The 23674-nt window shown below is 44.6% G+C and overlaps 2 protein-coding genes and 1 long non-coding RNA gene across 15 annotated transcripts in view; 2 read left to right on the top strand and 1 right to left on the bottom strand.

The window, feature by feature from the left end:
* The window catches only part of LOC120888294 (uncharacterized), a 40565-nt gene that overhangs the window by 16470 nt on the left and 421 nt on the right, over nt 1-23674 (bottom strand). For all 3 annotated transcript variants that reach the window (XR_013440570.1, XR_005731806.2, XR_013440569.1), the window contains exons 2-3: nt 1600-2493; nt 156-203 (exon numbers count right to left, since the gene is read on the bottom strand). This is a non-coding gene — a long non-coding RNA (uncharacterized LOC120888294). The remainder of the gene's footprint in view (nt 1-155; nt 204-1599; nt 2494-23674) is intronic.
* Nucleotides 2032-6241, top strand: Suox (sulfite oxidase). Of its 3 annotated transcripts, none has more exons than XM_013363100.4 (4): nt 2032-2142; nt 3521-3642; nt 3891-4083; nt 4320-6241. In XM_013363100.4, the coding sequence occupies exons 2-4, from the start codon at nt 3593-3595 to the stop codon at nt 5727-5729; spliced, it is 1653 nt and encodes a 550-aa protein (XP_013218554.2). In that variant the 5' UTR covers nt 2032-2142; nt 3521-3592; the 3' UTR covers nt 5730-6241. The 3 variants fall into 3 exon arrangements, with proteins under 3 accessions (XP_013218554.2, XP_005335670.2, XP_077909474.1); XM_005335613.5 differs by having other exon boundaries at nt 2036-2142; nt 3906-4083; XM_078053348.1 differs by having other exon boundaries at nt 2068-2142; nt 3583-3642; nt 3906-4083.
* Nucleotides 6970-23674, top strand: part of Ikzf4 (IKAROS family zinc finger 4) — a 31683-nt gene continuing 14978 nt past the window's right edge. Inside the window, exons 1-4 of one of the 9 annotated variants that reach the window (XM_040280499.2) lie at nt 6970-7202; nt 8056-8173; nt 10970-11048; nt 20344-20394. In XM_040280499.2, the coding sequence (XP_040136433.1) occupies nt 20352-20394 (43 nt within the window). In that variant the 5' untranslated portion in view covers nt 6970-7202; nt 8056-8173; nt 10970-11048; nt 20344-20351. Of the gene's footprint in view, nt 7203-8040; nt 11236-20343; nt 20395-21627; nt 21681-23674 lie in introns of those variants that run through there. The other 8 variants (XM_040280496.2, XM_078053344.1, XM_078053345.1 and 5 more) reach the window with 8 other exon arrangements.

Below are 23674 nucleotides of genomic sequence, written 5' to 3'. Positions count from 1 at the left end.
AATTTAAAGGAGGTGGGGGCAGGGTGAGGAAGAATAAAACAGAAAAGATTAGATTGGTTGGTTGGTGTTTGCAGGAAGAGTTTTACATTCCAAAGAGTCTTAAGGAGTACTGGTGCCAAACAGACTTCATTCCAGTTCCATCTCTGCCAACTTACCAGCTGTGGCCTTGATCAAGTTACTTACTGCTCTCTTCCTCAGTTTATCTGTAAAAAGGAATAAAAGTGAAGTTAAAAAGTAATTTGTGGACAGGTGTGGTGGTACATGCCTCTAATCTCAGCTACTTGGGAGGCTGAGGCAGAAGGATCACAAATTCAAGGCCAGACTTTGAATTTGAATTTGCTTAGCAATTTATCGAGTCTCTTTCTCAAAAAAGAGTTGAGGAAGTGGCTCAACGCAGAGCACTTGCCTAACATGTGCAAGGCCCTGGGTTCAATCCCCAGTGTTGGGGTAGGGTAGGGGGGTGGATCATGTTGGGCTGGGGATATAGATTAATGGTACTGCACGTGTCTAGCATTGGAGAAGCGCTAAGCTCGATAGTAAAGAAGTATGTGTCACACAAGTAGGTATAGGAAGTGCATTTCCCTAAAATTGAACCTTTTTTATAATTTTTTATTAGTACATTATAGTCATACATAATAGTGGGGGTTTGTGTGACATTCATATGTGCACGTAACAGGGCTTTTTAAAAAAATATTTTTAGGGGCTGGGATTGTGGCTCAGTGGTAGAGCTGAGTGGTTTAGCATGTGCAAGGCTCTGGGTTCGATCCTCAGCACCACATAAAAATAAACAAAGGTATTGTGTCCAGCTACTTCTAAAAACTAAATATTTTTAAAATATATTTTTATAGTTGTAGGTGGATAATAAGACCTTTATTTATTTATTTTTATGTGCTGCTGAGGATCCAACTCAGTGCCTCACACATGCTAAATGAGAGCTCTACCACTGAGCTACAACGCTGGCCCACGCCCTTTTTTTTTTTTTCCTCCCGTTAAACAACTATTAGAATAGGTCTGACTTCAGGTCTCTCCAATGATATAATTATACACAGGTTGGAAATCTTTCCATTTCCAAAATCTTTATAAGAGTGTCTTCACTGTCATTTTCCCTTTCTGTTTGTTAATACAGCCTCCAACCACAAACCAGAGTCCATGATTCCTGGTAAAAAACTCTAGTGGAGAGCAGAAAGGGAAATGATCTTCCAAATTTAATCAAACCTTCACTTAAAACTGGTTAAGATTATAGCTCAACCCTCTGATCTCTAGAGGGCAGTGTTGGATACGTTTGTTCAAGGCTCAGGAACTAGGTTTGACAAAATTTCAATCCCGCGCAAATGTTAAAAGGGTATAACAAATTTATTCTACTAGTGTCCTTCACACTGAAGTAAGAGACTATAATATTCGTACTTTGGGGCCATTGTCTCGTTAAGGGGTGATGATTTTTTAAAACTACGCAAAATTTAAAAGATGGCTATTCCTTGTTGGCTCCATACATTTAACTAGAAAATTCAATTAGTCCAAGGAATCTCAACGTCTTGGAACCACTATTTTAGGCTTCATTTCTGCTGTCATTCTTGGATATAAGAGAATTAAGCGACTGACCTTGTTTTCCCTAAAAGACAAACAGGGCTGTCGTAGTTGCAATACGAACGCTTGTCAAAATTAGTAGAGACGGAACTCAGCGCCGGGAGACTAGCAGGATCCGGAGGCCTCCAGGGGAACTTCGGTCTCTGCCCAGACCTTCCAGCTGGAGAAGCGGGGCGTCTCAGTCTTCCCATCTTTCAGCTCAATCTTTGGATCCCTCATCCCCTTCCACTGGGTTCCGGACATCGGTGAGGGTCCCTTCCTTGCCCACCGGGGCTGTAATCTACTCAAGTCAACGGCTGTGCAGCAGAAGTGGAAACAACATCGCCAGCTCAGTCCCGAGCCCTCGTGGCGCGCCGCCTCCCTTGGCCGGCGTCCAGCAAGCGGACCTGGCGGCTGGGAGGCGGCCTGCGACCGGCCAATGACTGGGGTACCAGCTGAGGGGCGTGAGGGAGTCTGTATAAGCTTCTGTGCACGTCACACCGTGCCGGCCCCGCCCCTGCGCGAGCACTCTCCAGGCGCTGGGCTGGTAAAACTGCCGAGGTGTGGACACTGAGCAGGGTAAGCAGGCTGCGGCGGAGAGGGAAAGGAGGGAGGGCCGCAGAGGGGGCAGAGAGGGGTCGGCGGCAGCTGGAGCTTTGTCTCAAGGAGTCTTTGAACCTTAGGGATAACAAAGGTACCACTGCCTCCACTCCCAATGCCCGGATGCTCTTGGGGTGGCAGAGTATTGACACCAGACTTTTTGTGCCAGCTGCTAGTTAGGGGCTTCTGCTCTCCCCCGAATGTTAGACGTATCCTCTACCTAAAGTGCTCCTGGGGAATAAAGGTCCATCACCAAGGTGTAGCATTTCTGTAGTGCAGCAGAAAGCCACCTTCCCAAACCTGGAACTCCAGTCTGGTCCAAGAAGGCTGCTGGAATTAAGGATAGGTGGCAGAGTGAGCAAGGGTCTCATGACCCAAGGGTAAAGTATAGTCTCTGTTCCTATTCCCATTTCTCGGGAGGTTTCTTTGTCTCCCCACCCATGCCAATCTCTCACTGGTTGGGTTCCATCATTTCATTAGCAATTGGGACAGTTCTTTCCCCCCACTTAGACTCTCCTGGGTCTATATTCTGCTCAGAGGCACTGGATTGTGAAGAAGATGTGTTGCAGGACAGAGGAGAAAAATTAACTTCTTTCTCCAGCCCATCCCTTGACACCCTGGCCATTGACTCATCAACTTGCTGAGCTCACTAGAATGGCATAGAGAAGGTTAGGGTGGGGACATGGAATTAGGATCCAATTCCCAGCTGGGGTCAATTTGGAGAGCATGAGGTAGAGGGAGAGAAGGAGAAAGACCTTCAGAGACAATGTTATTGCTTGATCACTCTTTATATCAGTTCTCTAGGTAGATCTCATTTCAGAGATGAGGACAGAAGTTCAGAGAGGCTTGGTACCTTGCCCAGGGAACTGGTTAATGACAGGGCTGCTTTACAAACCCAAAGTAGTTTGTCTCTAGAATTTGGGTTTATTCATTTATTAGGCTGCCATTACTTTTTTCACCTTTTGTCCCTGTTTGTATCAGTCTTACCCTCAGTTATCCTCTGTTGACTTCAGAAATAATCTCCAGAAAACTGGAACTGTAGCTCATTGATAGGGTGCTTGCCTACCATTGGCAAGGCCCTTGGTTTGAGCCTCAGCAATCCAGAATAAATAAATAAACAAACTGCAAATTGGACAGTAGGCATTTGTTTTTTGCCCTTTAGGCCTTTGGCTTCAGGTATTGCTCTCTATAGTGGACAAAGTAGACACTGGAGGATGGAAAATAAGTGATTTTAAAAGCACCTGTCCCCCCATTTCCTTCCGTCCTCTTAGCACAATCTTTATCTCTAAAGTGCTCTATTTTCCCAGAGAGTTCCTTGCTGATTTTCTCTGTTTCATCCTCCCACCTATTTCCTCAGGCCTCCCTAATATCCCCTCTTAAGGGACTTCATGGTTTAATCCTGGAATCTTCCTCCTGCAGTTCTACCACAATGCTACTGCTGCACAGAGCTGTGGTCTCAGCACTTCGACAGGCCTGCAGGTAGGCCATCCCATCCCAGGACTTGCCCCCTTACTATATCTCCTAGATAACTATCTTATCTGTCAAGTGATTATCTTATCTGGCAGATAAAGATAGTTGAGTAGTAGCCAAGGAGGAAAAGGAAAGCCACATTCCACTTGTCCCACCCATTCCTAGAGAAACTAACTTCCAACAGTAATGACCAACCAGGGAGAGACAGAACTCAAACATTCACTGGCACTTTCACATGACCATATGTGCTTTCTAAGATCTCTCTCTTCCAGATTCAGGCCACCTCCCTCAAGGCTCTGCATCCAGGCCTGCTCTACAAATGAATCGTTTCAGCCCCAGCGCCCCAGCCTGAACTTCTCTGGTGATAATTCCAGCACTAGGGGATGGAGAATCATGGGGGCCCTGCTAGGCTTTGGCACAGCATTGGCCTATCATGATCATCGGTGTAGGGTAAGTGCAGAAGGGACTTCATTATTAAAATAAAGGGGTCCTCAGGTAACCTAGGCTGTGACTCATGTTCTTGTTATTACCACAGAGCCCATGCTGGCATTGTCTTCATGCACAGTATAGATGGCATCTTCCACTTTCATTTCCCAAAGGCTACTACTGTGGGTTGGTTTGGAGTGAACTAGAGTTATTTCTTAATATTCTGCTCTCTTTTTGCTTCATTCCTTCCCTTCCTGCAGGCTTCTCAGGAGTCACCACCCTTGTACACTAAGGAGGAAGTGTATTCCCACAGAAGCCCTGAAACTGGGATCTGGGTAACTCTGGGCTGTGAGGTCTTTGATGTCACAGAATTTGTAGAACTACATCCAGGGGGACCGTCTAAGTTGATGCTAGCAGCTGGGGGTCCCCTAGAACCCTTCTGGGCCCTCTATGCTATTCACAACCAGCCCCATGTGTATGAGTTACTGGCTCAGTACAAGATTGGGGAGCTGAAACCTGAAGACAGTGCACCACCCACCTTGGAAACATCTGACCCTTATGCTCATGATCCTATGCGACATCCAGCCCTAAAGGTCAACAGCCAACGTCCCTTTAATGCGGAGCCTCCTCCTGAGCTGCTGACAGAAAACTACATCACACCTAACCCTATCTTCTTCACCCGGAATCATCTGCCTGTACCTAATCTGGATCCAGACACCTATCGTTTGCATATAGTAGGGCCACCTGGAGGTCAGTCACTGTCTCTATCCTTGTGTGACTTGTACATGTTTCCCAAACATGAGGTCACAGTCACTTTGCAGTGTGCTGGCAACCGGCGCTCTGAAATGACTCAAGTCAAAGAAGTAAGAGGTCTAGAGTGGAGAACAGGGGCCATCAGCACTGCACGATGGGCTGGGGCACGGCTCTGTGATGTATTAGCCCAGGCTGGTCACCAACTTTCTGAAAAAGAGGCCCATGTCTGCTTTGAGGGACTGGATTCAGACCCCACTGGGACTGCCTATGGAGCCTCTATCCCTTTGGCTCGGGCCATGGATCCTGAAGCTGAGGTCTTGCTGGCATATGAGATGAATGGGCAGCCTTTACCTCGTGACCATGGCTTTCCTGTGCGGGTGGTGGTTCCTGGTGTGGTAGGTGCCCGCCACGTCAAATGGCTGGGCAGAGTGAGTGTAGAGCCAGAGGAAAGTTACAGCCACTGGCAACGGCGGGATTATAAAGGCTTCTCTCCATCTGTGGACTGGGATACTGTAGATTTTGACTCAGCTCCATCTATTCAAGAACTCCCTATCCAGTCAGCCATCACAGAGCCTCGGGATGGAGAGACTATAGAGTCAGGGGAGGTAATTGTCAAGGGCTATGCATGGAGTGGTGGTGGCAGGGCTGTGATCCGGGTGGATGTGTCCCTGGATGGGGGGCTAACCTGGCATGCAGCTGACCTTGATGCAGAAAAGCAGCCACCCAGGAAGGCCTGGGCCTGGCGTCTATGGCAGCTGCAAGCCTCTGTGCCAGCTGGACAAAAAGAATTGAACATTGTTTGTAAGGCTGTGGATGACAGTTACAATGTGCAGCCAGACACAGTAGCCCCAATCTGGAACCTTCGAGGTGTACTCAGCAATGCCTGGCACCGTGTCCATGTCCATGTCACATCATGAGAGCATGGAATGGAGTCAACTATCCTATAGAAAACACCTTGACCCCTTTCCCCACCCATCCTTTGGTCTTCTGCCACAGAAAAACCTTTTCCTCTTCACTTCTTGGATCAAAAACTTGTACTGTGCCTTCCTAAGTCATATCCAGGTATACATGCATTGCACATTCCCACCCAGGCATCCTCTCTCCTTTGACAGTGTTACATACCCCTCCTGGCCTCTAACCCCGTGCCAGAAGATAAGAGCTGTTGGAGAAAGGGTCTAGAGGCAAGAAAAATAATTCTGGAGCCAAGCACCATTTTCTCATCCTATGCCACCTCCACTTCTAAATGCTTGTTGCTGTCCAGGCTGTATTTTGTTTTTCTTGGACTCTTCAGAGAATGTGTATGGTGTGTATAAGAAAAACATATATATTACTTTCTACTGCTTCTCTGGGTTGTAATGGGCTTGTGGGGGCATTGAAAGGCATAATCCCTCTCCATTTATCTAAATACATCAATAAAGTGTCTATTTAAGATTGTGAGTCTGGGGCCTCTGGGGCCTGGGGAATTGTCATGTTGCAAGAGGGAAGTATTGGCACAGGTGAGATTATACCAAAGCCAACAAATGGTGGTGTTGGTAGGAGGTGGGAAGTGGAGGAAAGCAATCTCTGGGAAGTCAAGGAGTGGGGCTTCAGGGTTTTTTTGTTATTTTGAGGTCCGTCGTCATCTGCTGTGTTGCCTACGTGATTGACCCCGGGGGTACCCCCTAAGAGAAGAGATTATTTCAAAAACATTTGGTACCCTCAAACCGCTATCCCGCTAACTGTATGCGCTTGGCAGGAAAGGCAAAGAATATTAAGAGGTTGACATCAATAGTCTTAGGAAGGGCAGGGGCAAAACTCGGCACTAGCGGGGCTGAGAAGCACAGGGTTCGATTCTCAGCACCTCATATAAAGACCCAATGACAACTAGAAATTTTTTAAAAAACCTCGGTACTAGGGTCAGACGTGTCAGAACGTGTGTGGCACCCAAAGTAGACCTAGTTTGCAAATTAGATGCAGACGAAGGGGTAGTCTTTTCGAGTTACCCTCTAGGAGCGACAGAGCCATTTCGGACTTGAATCTTTCGGCGCTCGGCTACTCTCCCCTAGCCCTTCTCCTTTTTTCTCCCCAGCAGTCTCCCCGGCTTGGGGGCGCTCGGCTTTCGGCCCAGCTGCCTGTCGCCTGGCAGTGGGACCGGAAGTTGTTCGGGAGGGGGGAACGGCTCTAATGAGGGGGGAGTTGTGGGGGGGCCGGTCCCTCCTCAGGTGAAGCCGCTGATGGAGATGAAGCCGCCGCCGCCGCCGCTAAGTGCACAAGTCCTGGCTCCGGCCTGGCTGTCGCCGCCTCAGTGACCCCACTGCCCCCGCACTGGGCCACCCGGGCCAGAGTGGGGGACCCCCGCCCCCCTCTTCCCCACCCTAAACAGCCTGCGCGCGCGCGCGGAGACGCCTCAGGTGAGTGAGGGGCGGGGCTTCGACGAAGTGGGGGCGGGGCCTCAGCTACGGGGGCGGGGCCTTAGGGGCTTGGGCGTGAAGTGAGGGGAGATGTGGGCGGGCGAGGGGTGAGCTGAGGAGGGAGGGGCGTTAGCTTGCCTGGGGCACTTTGGCTTGAGGCCCCAGTATTGGGGCAGGGAGAGCAGGGATCTGAGGGTCCAAAGGCAGGAGGTGGGTCAAGCCAGAAGACTGAGAATAGGGAGCAACTGGCGTGCGTGAGGCTTCTCCGTGGGTATGGCTAGGGTGGAACAGAGGGACAGCCGGGAAAGGAGAGGGTATCAGAGGACGAGAAAGTGAGGGACTAGGGGTTCTGAGAAGACTGGAGGAAAAAACAGGCCTAGGTGAGAACATCTGGGAAGCAATGAGCAAAGTGGGAGAGATGTGTTAGAGAAGAAACTTGGAATGGAGTGCTATCTGCAGTACTAGTTGGGGTAAGAAGTGTAGGGAACTTGGGAAACAAGGCTGGGAAGGAAGGGATTCACTGTATAAGAGTCCTAAGAAAGAAATGCAATCTAGGAAACCCTAGGGAAGACACCCTGATGGAACTACAAACTTGGGGAGCACTCCCTGCTTCTTCAATACTAAAACAGCCCTCCATGTGCCTTTTTGTATAGACCCATCCCCAGTTATTTCCTTACCCCTTGTCTGCTAGAGTTGTAGATTTTCACTTTAAAATTTTTATTGGATTTCTGTTTTGTTTTCTTTTGTTTAAATTATGGCTAGTCCTGTCTTGGGAACAGTAGAATGTTAAGTGGAATATGGACCTTTAGATATGAGATGTTTGAGAACTAAGGTAACCCATTTACCCCTCCAGATCAAGAATTTACTTGACTCTGCTTCCAGGAAGATTTGATGCATTACCAACCACTGTGTGTCCAGCTTTGCATACCTTATTTGGCCTCTTTCTTCTCTCCATAAGCAAAATTATCTGTGTGAGTCTTATCTATTCTTACATGTTTAGTAACTTCTATTGTACCTGTCTTAATGGTCTAAGACCTCAAAGCATCCATGGTAACTTTGGTATCCTCCTGACCTGCTCACCTGTCAGCTTTAGGCCTTTCATCCCTATGGCCATCCAGAAGACCATTGGGACCTGGCTATCTCCCTTCACTGATGCTGCTTATTTTGCTTGTGTGAAAGTACACATATCCTTAAGAAGCATGAAAAACAGGTGTCTGACTTCCTTGAATATTTCTAGTTAAGTAGGATTTTGAGGAAAGGACCAGATAAAAGGCTAAGTAAGATAATTTTTGAAAGCATAGTGCCTTGATTAATAGGCATGTAAGAAATGCCTAGGAATGGGCTGGGGTTGTGGCTCAGTGGTGGAGTGCTTGCCTGGCATGTGTGAGGCACTGGGTTCAATCCTCAGTGCCACATAAAAATAAAGGTATTGTGTCCATCTACAACTAAATATATTTAAAATAATTTTTTTAAAATGCTGGCCAGTAAGTCAGTGAATCTTCCTTGGCGGTGTGCAAGGGACTTCAGGCTTCCCTACTAACAACCTAAAGTTGGAATCTAGGAGCCCCTTGGATCATGAGAACAGTCAGATGAGTGACTCCAGAGATAAAGTCTTAGAAGAAAATAATCCTACCACTGGGGAGTAGAGAGGTTTCACTGGAGCTTCTGGAGTGGGCCTCAGGGTAGTGGAAGCTACCCTCTTTTTGGCAGCCTCAGAATTGTATCTTGTCCTAGTCACTAGATATTGATGTGTCATGCACAAGATGTAATTAATGTCTTTATGGCCATTGAGTGCAGTTAGTTAGTTGTTTTTTGGCTTCTAGGCAGTCCTCTTCCTCTCAGTAGGTTAAAGGCAAGGCATATTTTAGGAGGTACTCAGAAATAAATCCTAACTTTTTTCCAATGAAAATGCAACTGAATGTTTCTTTTTTTATTTCCTCTTAGTTTCAAATCTGAAACTTGTACTTCCCAGCATGGGAGAAACTTATCCTTCCTTATACTCTACCCCAGTCCCCAACATCCACAAAGGAATTCTGTACTCTTAGATTGGTGCACTATCTCCCTCCCTCTCTGTACCCCCCAGGCCCCCACCACAGTAGCTAAGGAAATTAAAGTAAGATAAGTTGATATTGAGCAGATATTTTTAGCCTTATTTTAATCTGCAGGAACAATAAGAGTGTGGGACCCTGTTGGTATGGACAATGCCACAGGCAGAGGGACTCCCTTTCTTTACTGGTCTCTTGACTGATTGCTGGAGAAAACTTGGAATTCTAGGCTTTATGATTTGCCTTCTTTTCTTAGTAGAGTTATGGACTCTATTCTGGAAATAGACAGGGTCAAGGTTTATCAGACAAAAAATCTTAAAAAGTACACTGCTGATTATGAATGAGCTGGTCCCTGGATTTTGTATCCACCTTGTAGACTCTGATGGGACACACTTGCTGGAGTAATCCCTAAATCAAGGAATGTTGTTCTATTGTAACAAGACTTAGCATCAGACTTTGTTTGGTATTTTCCTCAGGCCTATAATTTCTGAAAAGAGACATGGCAGTAAGAGGATTAGTTCTTCTCTTATGCATAAGTCCCTGTTTCCAGTTCAAGGATTTAAGTCACCAAGATGCAGATCTAAAAATTGTTCACCTTATAATCTAAGAAAGAAGGCAAGTAAGGTGACCCAAACCTTCTAGTTGCAGCGAGATTAAACTTTCTACTCCAGAGAAGAGAACCACTGGAAGATTCTAATGGTGCTACTTCTGTTGTCAACCACATAAATGACTCTGGGCTTAGTTTCTTCTGTTAAAAATCATGGGACTATAGATCATCTCTCAACTCCATTCCAACACCTGTCCTAGGCCTTCCAAACAGAGAGGCTTATCAAACTTGTTTGTCAAAGCAAGATTCTTTGTTAGCAGAGAAAACTAAAAAATATTTCTCTCTCTCTCTCTCTCTCTCTCTCTCTCTCTCTCTCTCTCTCTCTCTCTCGCTCTCTCTCTCGCTCTCTCAATGGTGCTGGGGATCAAACTCAGGGCCTCACATATGCCAGGCAGGTACTCTACCACTGAGTCATATTCCCAGCCCCAGAATGAACTCTTTTGATTAGCGTGTAATAGGGACTTTGAGCCAAAATTGCTACCAAAGATAGTTATTCCCATCTCTCCCACATTTTTGTCATTTTTATCACCTACCCCAATCAGAATAGTTAATGGTAATTTCAAACACTTGAGAGAACTATTCCTGTTTTGAGCAACTTTGGCTTCAAAACTGATTATTAGCTGGACATGGTGGCATATGCCTATAATCCCAGTGGCTTGGGAAGCTAAGACAGGAGGATTCACATTTAAAGCCAGCCTCAGTAACTTAGCAAGGCCCTAAGCAACTTAGCAAGACCCTGTCTTAAAATAAAATATAAAAAGGGCTGGGAATGTTGCTCAGTGATTAAGTGCCCCTGGGCTCAATCCCCTGTAACAAAGGGGGGGGGGGGAAAGACTGATTATTATAAAACTCAAATTGAACTCCCCTGCTCTATTTTTCCCAGCTGCCCAAGCATACAACTGAACAGCAGTGACCTTGTGGGGCCTTTTCATAAATACTTGTGTACTCAGAGATGTATTCAAAAAACCCATATTCAAAGAAAGTATCTTGTGCATCACACCAGGCAATTTAAAGTGTTACATTGGCCCTTTTCCTTAGTTCTTTACATCCTGCAGTGAGACATGGGATTGTTTCTTCTCCCACCAATAAACCTCAGCCTTCTCTCTCTTCCACAGTCTGCATAAGGAAGACAGGGAATCACAAAGAACAAGAGAAAAGATGTGCTTCATCTGAGATCTGAAAGGAGACAATGAGGTGACATTATTTTCCTCCACCCAGATGTTATGTTTCTACCTTTTACCTTTCTTATTTTAGAGACTGGCCATTCCTAGGATAACTGGGAATTCATATCCTCTGCTCTGCTCTTCAAGCATTTGGATAATAAAGCTGAGCTGTCTTCATCTGTATTATACATACACAGAAAGCCACCATCTACAACCTGGTAAAATCTGGGGTCTTTCTTCTATAAAGACAGATACATGAAATAAAGTTTGCTGAGTTTCCTTCAAAAGCTTCTAGGTTCATCCTAAAGATTATTTCAGAGCTTCAACTTGCTCTTTATGTCTAGGTCTGTTTTTTGGAAAGGGGGATGCAGTTTGCAGACAATGCCTAATTCCATATCTTCCCAGCCCTTTCCCTATCCCTAATTCTGCAAAGCCCTGGTAGAGATATTAGAGCCAGCTATGTGACTCCAACATATTTTTGTTCATATCTTATTCAGTTCAGGAAGGCACAGACAGGAGAAGATGATGCTGTGGGTTTGGTCTACTTGGAGTACCTGAACTGCTCACACCCAAGGCACATAGGAAGTTCTTTCTTATTAAGAATCACTGGGCTGGTGGGGGGCGGCTGGGGTTGTGGCTCAATGGTAGAATGCTCGCTTACACCATTCAGGGACCTGGGCTCAATCCTCAGCACCACATAGAAAGTAAATAAATAAAATGAAGATATTGTGTCCAACTACAACTAAAAAATAAACATTAAAAAAAAAAAAACCCACTGGGCTCCACCACAGAACCCAGGTCCTAAAGGAAACCAGATAAAAATTTCCACTTCTCCTAGCTGCAGTTTGGGAATAATAACCAAAAGGATGACATGGAGCCTTGCCACTGTCTCCATCTTCATCCTTTTTCTGAACATTCTCCTTGCCACCTTTCTACCCATTAGGCCACAATGAGTATGTTTTATTTTTTATTTTTTTCAGTTTGGGGGATTAAACCCAGGACCTCACACATACTGGATGAATGCTTTACTACTGGGCTACAACCCCAGCCCCAATGAATGTGGTTGGTTGATTGGTAGGTTTATTTTGGTACTGGGGATTGAACCCAGGGGCACTTAACTACTAAGCTATATCCCCAGCTCTTTATGCTTTTTATTTGAGACAGGGTCTCTCTAAGTTGCTTAGGGCCTTGCTAAGGAAGCTGGCCATACACTTTTGATCCTCCTGTCTCAGCCTCTGGGGCTGCTGGGATTACAGGCATGTGCCACCTGGCCAGGCCCCAGAACTTTTATTTTTTATTTTGAAACAGTCTTATTAAATTGCTGAGGCTCGCCTTGCATTTGCAATCCACCTGCATTAGTGTCTCAAGTAGCTGAGATTATAGTCGAGCACCACCCTGCCTGGCTTATGATTGTGTTTTAAATTCCAATTTTTAGAGTATATAAGCAAAAATAACCAATATGGTTTTGACATTATAATGAAAGCACAAATAACTGGAACAGGAACAGATTTCATGGATCAGCAATGCCTTTTGTTCAGCAGCAGAGTCAGGCATCAGAGGGGCTCACTTTCTGGGTAGAAAATGGCCTCTGGTTACAAAGGGATCTGGGTTTTTATAGGTTCCACTGAGGGTTAACTTTATCACTTCAACAGAATGTATCAGTTTGGGCATTCAGGAAATAGGTTTAAAAATGTGAAACTTGATTTTACTGGGCAAGAATCGAAGGTCCAGAGCTCAGGCCCAGTGCTTGTCTTGTCCTCCAACGATCATTGTATTTTCACTGGGATAGGATTATGTGTGGCTTCATTATCACTGGGAAAGAATATATTGTAAAATTGTCAATATTTGTCCTCTTCTTATGGACTGCCATTTTAGGATTGATGTTCACCTCCTTCCCAGGGATTGTCTTATCACTGGGAGAGGATTTATTGGGAAATATTAGTTTTGCCTTCTTCCTCCCTCCTGCCTCCCAGGTCACACTCTCTTAGGGGGGTTGTCATTTTCCATATCTTTCAGAGTATCATTGAATCAAACCGGATCCTTTGGAGGATTTGAAGAGTTTTTATTACTAGTGATTATAATCTTATTTTAGTCTTTGAGAGCCACAAAACAAAGGAAACTTGATTTTCTCACATTTTTGTAGCCAATAGTTAAAGCTGTGGAAATGTTTTTGGGGATGGGAAGTCATACCCTGGACTGATCCTCAATTCTGCTTATCAGGGGTCTGCTGGGAAATTTTCTCTCTAGAAAGGATATCATTCTTGCCTATTCCTGCCCAAATATGATGTTATATTAATGGGAGAAAGCCAGAGCCATGGATGACTCTTATTATGAATCAAGTGGATTCAAAAGAATGTGGAGGAGTCTAGGGTTGTGGCTCATTGGTAGAGTACTTGCCTAACACATGTGAGGCACTAGGTGCCATCCTCAGCACCACATAAAAATAAATAAGATGGGCGCAGTGGCTGAGGTAGGATTTAGGAGTTTAGGGCCATCCTCAGCAATTTAGCAAGGCACTAAGCAACTCAGCAGACCCTGTCTGTAAATAAAATATAAAAAGGGCTGGGGGGTAGCTTAGTGGTAGAGTGCTTGCCTCGCATATGGGAGGCACTGGGTTCGATTCTCAGCACCACATTTAAATAAGTAAATATAAAGGGGAGCTGGGGATGTGGCTCAGGGGTTAAGTAACCCTGGGTTTAATCCTCAATACAAAAAAAAAAAAAGGTTGGAAAAATAAATAAATGTTGAGAGCCACAGTTTAGTTGGAATGATGCCTGGCATTTTGTTAGAGGGAATGGTTGAAAGGTGACCCTGCTCAGGGAATAGGGTGGCTCCAGGGATTAGGGCAGATCCTGCTGGGAATAGGGCGGCTCCGGGATTAGGGCAGATCCTGCTGCCTCGGGGCGCCTGCTACTTTGGAGTTCCAAAGTTGAGTTCTTGCAGGGGTTCTGGGAGAATTGGCGCGTGGAGCCCGGTGGAGGGAGTGTATTCCTGGGAAGTGTGGGTAGAGTGCCGGTGAGAGTTCGGGAATAAAGAGTTGCTGTTTGAACCTACAAGGCTTTGTGGCAGCTCGGTAATTTGTGCCCAGCCAGACTGCAGCATTTGATGGCCCGTACAGGGAATGCCTGAAGCTTGGAGGTAAGTGAATGAGATATCAAAAAAAGAGTCAAACCTAGGTGGTAACCAAGATGCTTTTTTTCAATATCTATTTTATTATTGCCTTTTCCCACATCATAAAGTTTTATTTTATTTTTTGAGCTCATACAGACCTAGGTTAATGTTTTTCTGATCAGTTCTATTTTTTGACTGGAGTTTTTAAACATTGCAATGGAGATTTCACCTGTGAAAAGCTACAAGGCCTTTACTATTATGTTATGTGTTGTTTTTTTTAAAGAGAGAGTGAGAGAGGAGAGAGAGAGAGAGAGAGAGAATTTTTAATATTTATTTTTTAGTTCTCGGCGGACACAACATCTTTGTTGGTATGTGGTGCTGAAGATCGAACCCGGGCCGCATGCATGCCAGGCGAGCACACTACCTCTTGAGCCACATCCCCAGCCCTTATGTTATGTGTTGTATGTATTGTGTTATGTGTGCACACTTCTGTTTTGTGTTATATGTCTGTATGTGTGTATGTCCATATATCATATATGAGGAACACTCATAAAAATATGGATCCAAATATTTTTTTTATTCATGTGATTTAAATGGTTTAATTTAAGTTGGGTAAACAGCTGTTGATGATTGTTTTAATATGTGAACAAAAAAGGAGGTTAACAGATCTGTTTGTTTACTTTTATCTTTCTTTCCTTTTCATTATATTTAATAATTCTGTTCAGGATAATGTAAATTGTTCAGAAAATTGCTTTCTTTTAGTGCCTACTGAAATTACATAATTTTTCTTAGCCATTATTGCCAGAATTCCTATATTCATCCCAGTGCCGGTGAAGACAAAGATAAAACCAAACTACAGCTTCTTCGATAGCTATCACAACAAGCTGTATAAACTGATGCATCAATAAATAATAACTCAGCAAGTGATGCTCAATCAAGGAGTCAATTTACTTTGGGAGGAAATGGACATATTAATAGATTCCTCTGCTTTGAACTGTTTGCAGAACTTGCCTGGACTATGTATCACTTGCATGCATTTTGAACTATCTGTTGGTGCAGCAAATTGTGGTAGTGCTGGGGTATCTTTGCTGATGGTGTCATCGGTGGTACAATTTTTCCAAAAAGAGCAGTCATTTGGCTTCGTGCCGTGGCATTTTGCATCCTCCTCCCTTCTGCTTGTGATGGTCTAAAATTTGGGGGCCAACAGAGGTGAGGCAAAGAATCTCACCCCCTCACTAGTGCAAAGGCCAAATTTGGGGGCCAATAGAGGTGAGGCAAAGAACCTCACCCCCCGCACTGGTACAAAGGCCTATCCACAAGTATGGCTGTATGCTGGACGGGTAGCCAATGACGGATAAGATCCAATTACAATGGTACCAACCTAAGACAGGAGGCTGATGCCTTGAGGTCAGCTCATCCGATAACGGGTAAGGACAATATGTAGTATTAGACAACCTAAGACAGGCATGGTCCCTAAGCCACATGCTTGTTGTTTAATTAAACAGAAGGGGGGAGATGTTGAGAGCCATAGTTTAGTTGGAATGATGCCTGGCATTTTGCTAGAGGGAATGGTTGAAAGGTGACCCTGCTCCGGGAATAGGGCGGCTCCGGGATTAGGGAGGATCCTGCTGGGAATAGGGCGGCTCCAAGAATAGGGCGCCCTCTACTTTGAAGTTCCAAAGTTGAGTTCTTGCAGGGGTTCTGGGAGAATTGGCGCGTGGAGCCCGGTGGAGGGAGTGTATCCCAGGAAGTGTGGGTAGAGTGCCGGTGAGAGTTCAGGAATAAAGAGTTGCTGTTTGAACCTACAAGGCTTTGTGGCGGCTCAGTTATTTGTGCCCAGCCAGACTGCGGCAAATAAATAAAAAATATTATGTTTATGTACAACTAAAAAAAAAAAGAAAAAATGAAGAATCTGAGAGGCTCAGTTGGGCACGCCTATAATCCCAGTGGCTCAGGAGGCTGAAGCAGGAGGGTGGAGAATTCAAAGTCAGCCTCAGTAAAAGCAAGACACTAAGCAATTCAGTGAGACCCTGTCTCTAAATAAAATACAAAATAGAGCTGGGGATATGGCTCAGTGATCAAGTGCCCCTGAGTTCAATCCCCAGTACCCCCACCCAAAAAAAAAAAAAAGAATCTGAATATTGTTCAGTGGTAGAGTGCTTGCCTAGCATGTGTGAGGCCCTCCACCACTGGGGTTGGGGGGAAGTGGAAAGATGAGCTGGGAGGATCTTTGTCTCCAAAGGTACAATGACCAATCTTTGCTCTCTGCTCACAGATTCTTCCATTTGAATTGGGAGGCTGGTTGTTTCTAGTTGGTTTGTATTCAGCTCACTGAGCTGAATTCACAGTACATGTGTGTCTGCCTCCATCACTGGATGATGTTTATGTTACTTTAAAGCACTCTTGTATAACCAATTTCTCTTAACCTTCTCCTCCTGTAATATTAGCACTAATTTGACTCAGTTCCTCAAAGAGACACTAATATCTGCCTGCATAGGCAGGTAGGGGAGGAGGGGTTTTGAGGGATAGAGAATGGGAATGATGGGAGGGATGTGCTGAGGGGAGATTTGAACAAAAGGACAAGTACATCTGCTGATTTGCTCCTAGCTTTCAGAAAACCAGGACTGAGGACAACAGAGTCTCAATACCTCTAACTTCCAGAATCACCAACTTGGCATTTAGAGCAGTTGAAAGCAGCTAAGTATTGATTTTGCCCAAGATGTGTCACAGCACACCTGTTAAGAGCAATTAAGAAGTGGGAGAGCCAGGTGCAGTGATGAATGCCCGTAATCCCAGTGAGTTGGGAGGCTGAGGCAAGAGGATCCCAAGTTGGAGACCAGATTCAGACACTGTATCAAAATTTAAAAAAATAATAAAAAGGACTGGGGATGTGTCTCAGTGGTTAAGCATCCCTGGGTTAAAGCCCCAGTACCCCTCCCCACCTCAAAATTTAGGAGAACCAGGCATAATGGTTCACTCATATAATTCCAGGTGCTGGGGAGACTGAGATAGGAAGATCCCTAGTTTGAGGCCAGCCTGGGCAACTTAATGACACCCTGTCTCAAAATGAAAAATAAAGAGGACTGGAAATGTAGCTTAGTGGTAGAGCACCTCTAGGTTCAATCCTCAATACCGACAAATAAATTAATAAAAACAAGTTGAGCTGGCTCTACAGAGAGAAATATGCTAATGCAATATTGTCTGTGTGTGTATGCCTGTGTGAACCAGGGTCTAGATAAGCACTAGGTGGGCAGAGCAGTTGAACCATAGTATTCAGCTAACACTGATTCAGAGAGTGCATTTCATTCTTGCATTCCTGATCAAATAGTCCCAAAACAATTTCCAGAAGGGTCTAAAGGATTGCTCTCTGAGTTGGACTTTCTTCCTTGTAGTAAACTGCACTCTGCTACTTTGTGTGTGGGGAGAGGAGTGGGGGTATTGTGGATTTAACTCAGGGGTACTGTACTACTGAGCTACACCCCTAGGCTGGCTTCAAACCTGTAATCCTGTCTGAGTCTCTGGAGTCACTGGGATTACATGAATGTGCCACTGTGCCTGGCTTGTTCTTCCTTTTTGAGTAACAGACCCCACTCCTACAGGGATCACACCAAGGAAAAGAGGCTTTAATTGCTGTTAGAATGAGCAGAAAGCAAGAAAATCCATGAAAGCCTTGAGTACCCTGGCTTTTGATAAAAAGCAATATGGTGGAATGGAAAGGGATCGCCATAGGGAGAGGCAGGAAACCAATGTTCTTGTTCCTTGTTCTAATCTCACTGTGAGTTAAGGGACAAACAGCTGCTCTGAGCTTCAGTTTCTCTGAGCAGAAAATGGAGGAAATCCAACTTGCTCTTGCCTCTTCTATATGGTGAAATGTATGAGAGAACTAATTCATGACACTTCAAACTTTGCAGGTATTTTGAAAAATTCCAAAGGGGACTTTTGAAACTATTGATTTGGAAATGAAAGAGACCCCTATCTGGGCATGGTGGCACATATCTGTAACCAAGCAACCCCAAAGGCTGAGGCAGGAAGATTGCAAATTAGAGGCCAGCCAGGGCAACTTATTGAAACACTTTCTAAAAAAAAAAAAAAAAAAATATATATATATATATATATATAAAATGCTGAGGCTATAGCTCAGTAAAAAAAGCACCCTTGGCTTCAATCCCCAGTACCAAAATGGTGGCACACGTCTGTAATCCCAGAAAATTCCAGAGCAGCTTCAGCAGTTTAGCAAGATTCTGTCTCAAAATAAAAACAATAAAAAGGACTGGGGATGTGGCTCAGTGGTAAAGCACCCCTGGGTTCAATCCCCAGTACTAAAGAGAGAGAGAGGGAGGGAGGGGGGGGGAGAGAGAGAGAGAGAGAGAGAGAGAGAGAAGAGAGAGAAATGAGAAAAGAAGGAAATAGGGGTCAAATATAAATGTAAAGAATTTTCCCCTCACACCTAGGATTGAGACTACAAATCTTTCTGATGAAATGTAAGGGAGAGTTACTTTTCAGAGTGAAGTTAAACCCATGATTCAGGGTTTCTCATGAGCCTTCCTCCAGATAAGAATGAGGAAGGGGCAGGAAAACAGATACTTCTCTCCTGTGTACCTTCCTGAACCCTCTTACTCTCCCTACATCTCTCAATGTAGTATTACAAACAAACCATATTTTCATCCGTCTGCCTCTGTGACAGCTTTCAAAGAGTTTAAGAATCCTAGTGGTAGCTCAGGCTGTTACCTTGCTCCATTTTGGCTCCACCAAATCTGCCTCTGGGGAATTTGTTTTTTATTAGATGAATGGTAAAAAGCAATTTTAAATATTTTTAAAATTTCACCAGCTAGATTTCCCCATCTTCTCAAAGGAGAAATCTTCTCCTGTGGAGATAATTCATTGCAACAAATTATCACTTTTAATTGTTCTCTAGTTTTTTTTGTTTTGCCATGCTGAGAATCACACCCAAGGCCTCCTGCATATTAGGCAAGTGCACTATCACTAAACTACATCCCCAGTCCTGTTCTCAAGTTATTTGTTTGTTTGGTGGTGCTGGAGATTGAATCCAGGGCCTTGTACATACAAGACAAACACTCTACCAACTGAGCTATATCCCCAGCCCTGTTATTAGTTTAATACTCTACTGCCAATTATTGCTCACCTTGCCTCAAATAGACCAACTGCTTTTTAATCTGCCCATCTGCTTTTTAAAAAAATAAGCATAACAAAGTAATTGACCAGAGGGTATAGAAAACCACTTAAAAGGTTTGTTTAAGCCAGGCACAGTGGGTCATGTCTTTAATCCCTGCTACTCAATAGGCTGAGGCAGGAGGATGGACCAGGGCAATATTTTGAGACCTTGTCTCAAAATAAAAAGGGCTGGGATGTAGCTCAGTGGTAGAGCCTGTATTTAGCACATATAGGGCTCTGGGTTCAATCTCTAGTGTCACCCCCTCCCACACACACATCAAATTTGTTTATACCTTCAGTAGAAAACTTATCACTGAGTCCTGAGGTGGGCTTCTTTCTATCATATTCCACCTTCCTGTTATCCCCACTCCTGCTGCACACCCCAAAAAAGAATCCCACAACCGGCGCGGTAGTGCATGCCTGTAATCCCAGAGGCTTGGGAGGCTGAGGCAGGAGGATCGCAAGTTCAAAGCCAGCCTCAGCAACAATGATGTGCTAAGCCACTCAGTAAGACCCTGTCTCCAAATAAAATACAAAATAGAGCTGGGAATGTGGCTCAGTGGTCAAGTGCCCCTGAGTTCAATCCCTGGTACCCAAAAAAAAAACAAAACAAAACAAAAGAATCCCATGAAAGACTGAATTGAATTGAACTTATATTTTTTCCTACCCCTTCTTAACTGAGGTCTGGCATCTCTACAGGGCTGTTTCTTCATATCTTGAGGGCTGAAGTATAAACTAGCTCCTATGGCATCAGCTCCATTACAGGGAGAAGGTATACTCTCAAAACCAAGACCATTCTAGACCAAGGTAGTATTTCTACCCCAGAGGCTGGGGAGGCCTGAAGAGGTTGTAGGTAGGAGGAAATCTTGGGGCTTGGAAGGCAGAGTACATTATTTTTCTCACCAGGACAAAGTACTTTAGGATAGTTTCAGACCATGCTTAAGTGGTCTTCTAGTTTTCTTGCTTACTCCAGAATGTTAAAAGAAAAACCTTATCCCTTCCTAGATCTGACTTCTAATAGCAGCTGTTTTCTCTTTAAACAGATCTCTTTATGATGGACATAGAAGACTGCAATGGCCGCTCCTATATATCTGGTATGCCTTCTATGTGTTCCATTTGGACAGGCTGGGAGCAGACACTGATCTGTGGGGCAGGGCAGAGAGCCTTTAACTCAAGCACCCCACCTCAACATAACTAAACATCAGTAATAGAGCTGACATTCACGTTTGGTGGTAGTTGATAGTGGCACACAATCATTTTGTGATTTTTATATTCCCTAAAATAGTAACTCTTTCCCAGACTTCTTGGGGAACAAGGAAGAGGAAAAGAAATAGGAGAGGACTATTAGTGGACACTATTAGAGGGATGATTTGAAGTAAGTATAAGATGTGGTTTCTTTTCCCATGCTCTGACATAACCAGCCAAAATAAAATTCTGTCCCATCCAAGTAGAAAGTGGAGCAGTGTTTCAAACCTCAGAAGCCCACAGGGCCTAGGAAGGTATATGAATGAAGTGGGCTAGGTCAGTTAGCAGAAGAGAATAGGAAGGACTGACATGAACTAGAGAACATACCTCAAGGAACAGCAGCTATTCAGAGTCCACTAGTGATTGCCATGTGGTAATTTGTGTCTTCCAACTTTTCATTAGATATCAGAAATATGAATTTTTATATGAAATAATTCTGTTTTACAATAATACTTTTTTTTCTGTACTGGAATAAACCCAAGGATATTCTACCATTAAACTACATCCCTAAAGTACTCAGACTGACCCCAAACTTGTAATCTTCCTGCCTCAGCCTCCTGAGTAGCTGGGATTGATTACAACTATATGCCACCATGCCTGGCTGTCAGTATTTTAGAAAATGTTCTATAACACAAGTCAAAACTATCTATGAGCTGAATTCAGCCCATGGACTACCAGTTTGCACCTTCAAAGGTAGGACTAGAGAGCCCAATTCACATTTCCCTCAATCCTTTTCCATAGTCTTTGCATGATATAGCTTTTCACACCTACCAAATATTCTTACTGAGGCAGAAGAAATCATTACATGTAGTATGAATTGCTTTTGGAGATATCAGAATAATCAGGTTTAACAATTTTAATGATGTAAAAAGAAATCAGAAACTTTATCCAGATCCTTTTCTGAGAGTATAGGAAAGAGTCTCTAAGATGGAAAGAATTATTTTGGGGAACATTAGAACATCAGGGCAAGAAATGATTATTAGAGGTAAGGGAAGTCAGAATTAGGTTTTGATGTGATGAGTTTCCCCATCAGAAATCCAAGAACCATTGTTGTAATGACCTGTAGTTTGTTTTTACTCTAGAGTGGGACCAATGAAGGAATTATTGGCATGTACTACGAGAGATAGCAAGACAGGTGGGTCACACTCTGTGCAAAACCCAGGTAATGTGCATAAGATGTTGACTCTGACCCATTTCTCATTTAAAAGAGAAGGAATTGGAATGGATAAAGACATTCAGTACCTGCCACATGCTGAACAGAATGACAGGGATCAGATGGGCTGATCCAATTGAAAGAGACTAATGGAACTAAGTCATGGTTCTAAGGAACCAGCCAGTCGTCCTACCTCCTGCTTAGTTAAGCCTATTCATTACTGAGCAAGAAATATGTTCAGGACCCTGCATTAGTGCCGGGGAGCACTCATATGGATAAAAACCAATCCCTCATGCAGAGTAGGTTAATGAGAAACTATGAAAGTGGCTGGGGGTCTATCCCATGGAGCTCTTTTCAGTAGTGTCTCTAGAAAATACTGGATACTAGCAGAAAACTTCTGAGGATGTTTGCTTCACTGTGTTGTGAAATCAAACTTCACCTGCTTAGAGAAAGTTGGCATTTTCTAGATAAGAAACAGGCTCTGCACTGATGGTTCTTGATTGGGAGTAGAGGCCTAAAACTCCTTATCTGTGCTTTGAGAATTCTAGATGTCAGCAGCTACCTTAGAGGGAAAAACAAGATAGGGCTAACACTGGCTCTGAACAATGCCCCCTGCAGGACTGGGCATTGCTGAGACAGTTCACCCAAGGGGCATCTGAGAGCCCATCACTGACCCACCTTCTCCTGGATTCATATGGAAGCAGAGGGGTGGGCTACAGTGTACAATCCTCCTAATAAACACCACAGCTCCTTCTCAGGTTGTCACTATTGTGTGCCTCCATGCCAGGTTGTATTCCCTCACCTGGCCACTGATGAAGGTAGTAGCTTTCCTGTTTTTTAAAGAGATTTTACCTCACAGAACTTGATTCAGAAAATCCTTTTTTTTGTGTGTGTGTGTGTGGTGTGGTGGTGCACACCTGCAAGTTCGAGACCAATCTCAAGCAACTTAGCAAGTCCTTAAGCAACTTAGTGAGACTCTTCTCAAAAAAGTAAAAACAGCTAGGGATATAGCTCAGTGGTAAAGTGCCCCTGGGCTGAATCCCCAGTACCCACTCTGCCAAAAGAACAAAAAGAAAAGTCCATTTTTTTCTCTCCCTTTCTCTTTCTAAAGGCACAGAACATTATTACCATGAGAGAGAAAAGGAGTCCATTAATTTACAGCACAGATTTCCATACTCCCTTCCCACACATACATGCCCCTATCTTGCAAAAGAAATGTAGTTGCTCAAACCTAGCTCATGCAATTAATTGACTGAGCAATGCTTGTCCAAAGTATTATAGGGCTGTAAAATGTTTAAGGGAACCTTAAGAGAAAAAGATCCAGGGGTAGGCAGCCTGAAGTTTCATGGCCCCTCCTATCCCCAAATTCTTGGAATTAGAAAATGTAGTCTTCCAAAGTAGGTCAGCTCCTCAGTGAACAGCTCCTCTGGAAGGGAAGGGAGCAAAGGCCTTGTCCTTTAAGAGGGTAGATTCATCCAGGGCTGTGGGCTGCTGGAGCCCCAGGTGCACAGGAAGGAGGAGAGGCAGGGAGTTTGTACCAACCTTTTTGCCTGGGTGGGATCTGAAAGGGCTCTGGGCCACAGAGCACCAGTATCCTGAGACCAGATTGTGCTGGGCCCTCTGATTGCTGGGAAAGGGGGCTGTCAGTCCCCAGACCTCCCTCCTGGAGGAGGAGGGGAAGAGGGAACACGGTGCCTGAGTTTGCTGGGGGAGGGGCTGTCTGCCAATTGGAAAGCCTTGAAGCTGCCCCGTGTCCTGGGCCCCATGACCTCTGGGGCCTTGGCTTCCCCAGCTGGCAGAGGATTGGGCCTTCCCTGGGGCCCCCCTTTTCTCCCTCCTGCCGGCAGGCCCATCCATCTCTCTCTCTCTCACTCTCTGTCTCTCTCTCTCTCTCTCTCTCTCTCTCACACACACACACACACACACACACACACACACACACACACTCTCTCTCTCTCTCTCTCTCTCTCTCTCTC

Source organism: Ictidomys tridecemlineatus, chromosome 6 (genome assembly GCF_052094955.1).
Source record: "Ictidomys tridecemlineatus isolate mIctTri1 chromosome 6, mIctTri1.hap1, whole genome shotgun sequence".
Classification (NCBI taxonomy): Eukaryota; Metazoa; Chordata; class Mammalia; order Rodentia; family Sciuridae; genus Ictidomys; species Ictidomys tridecemlineatus.
Note: the sequence above shows the minus strand (reverse complement) of the source record. Positions and strands in the feature narration are given on the sequence as shown.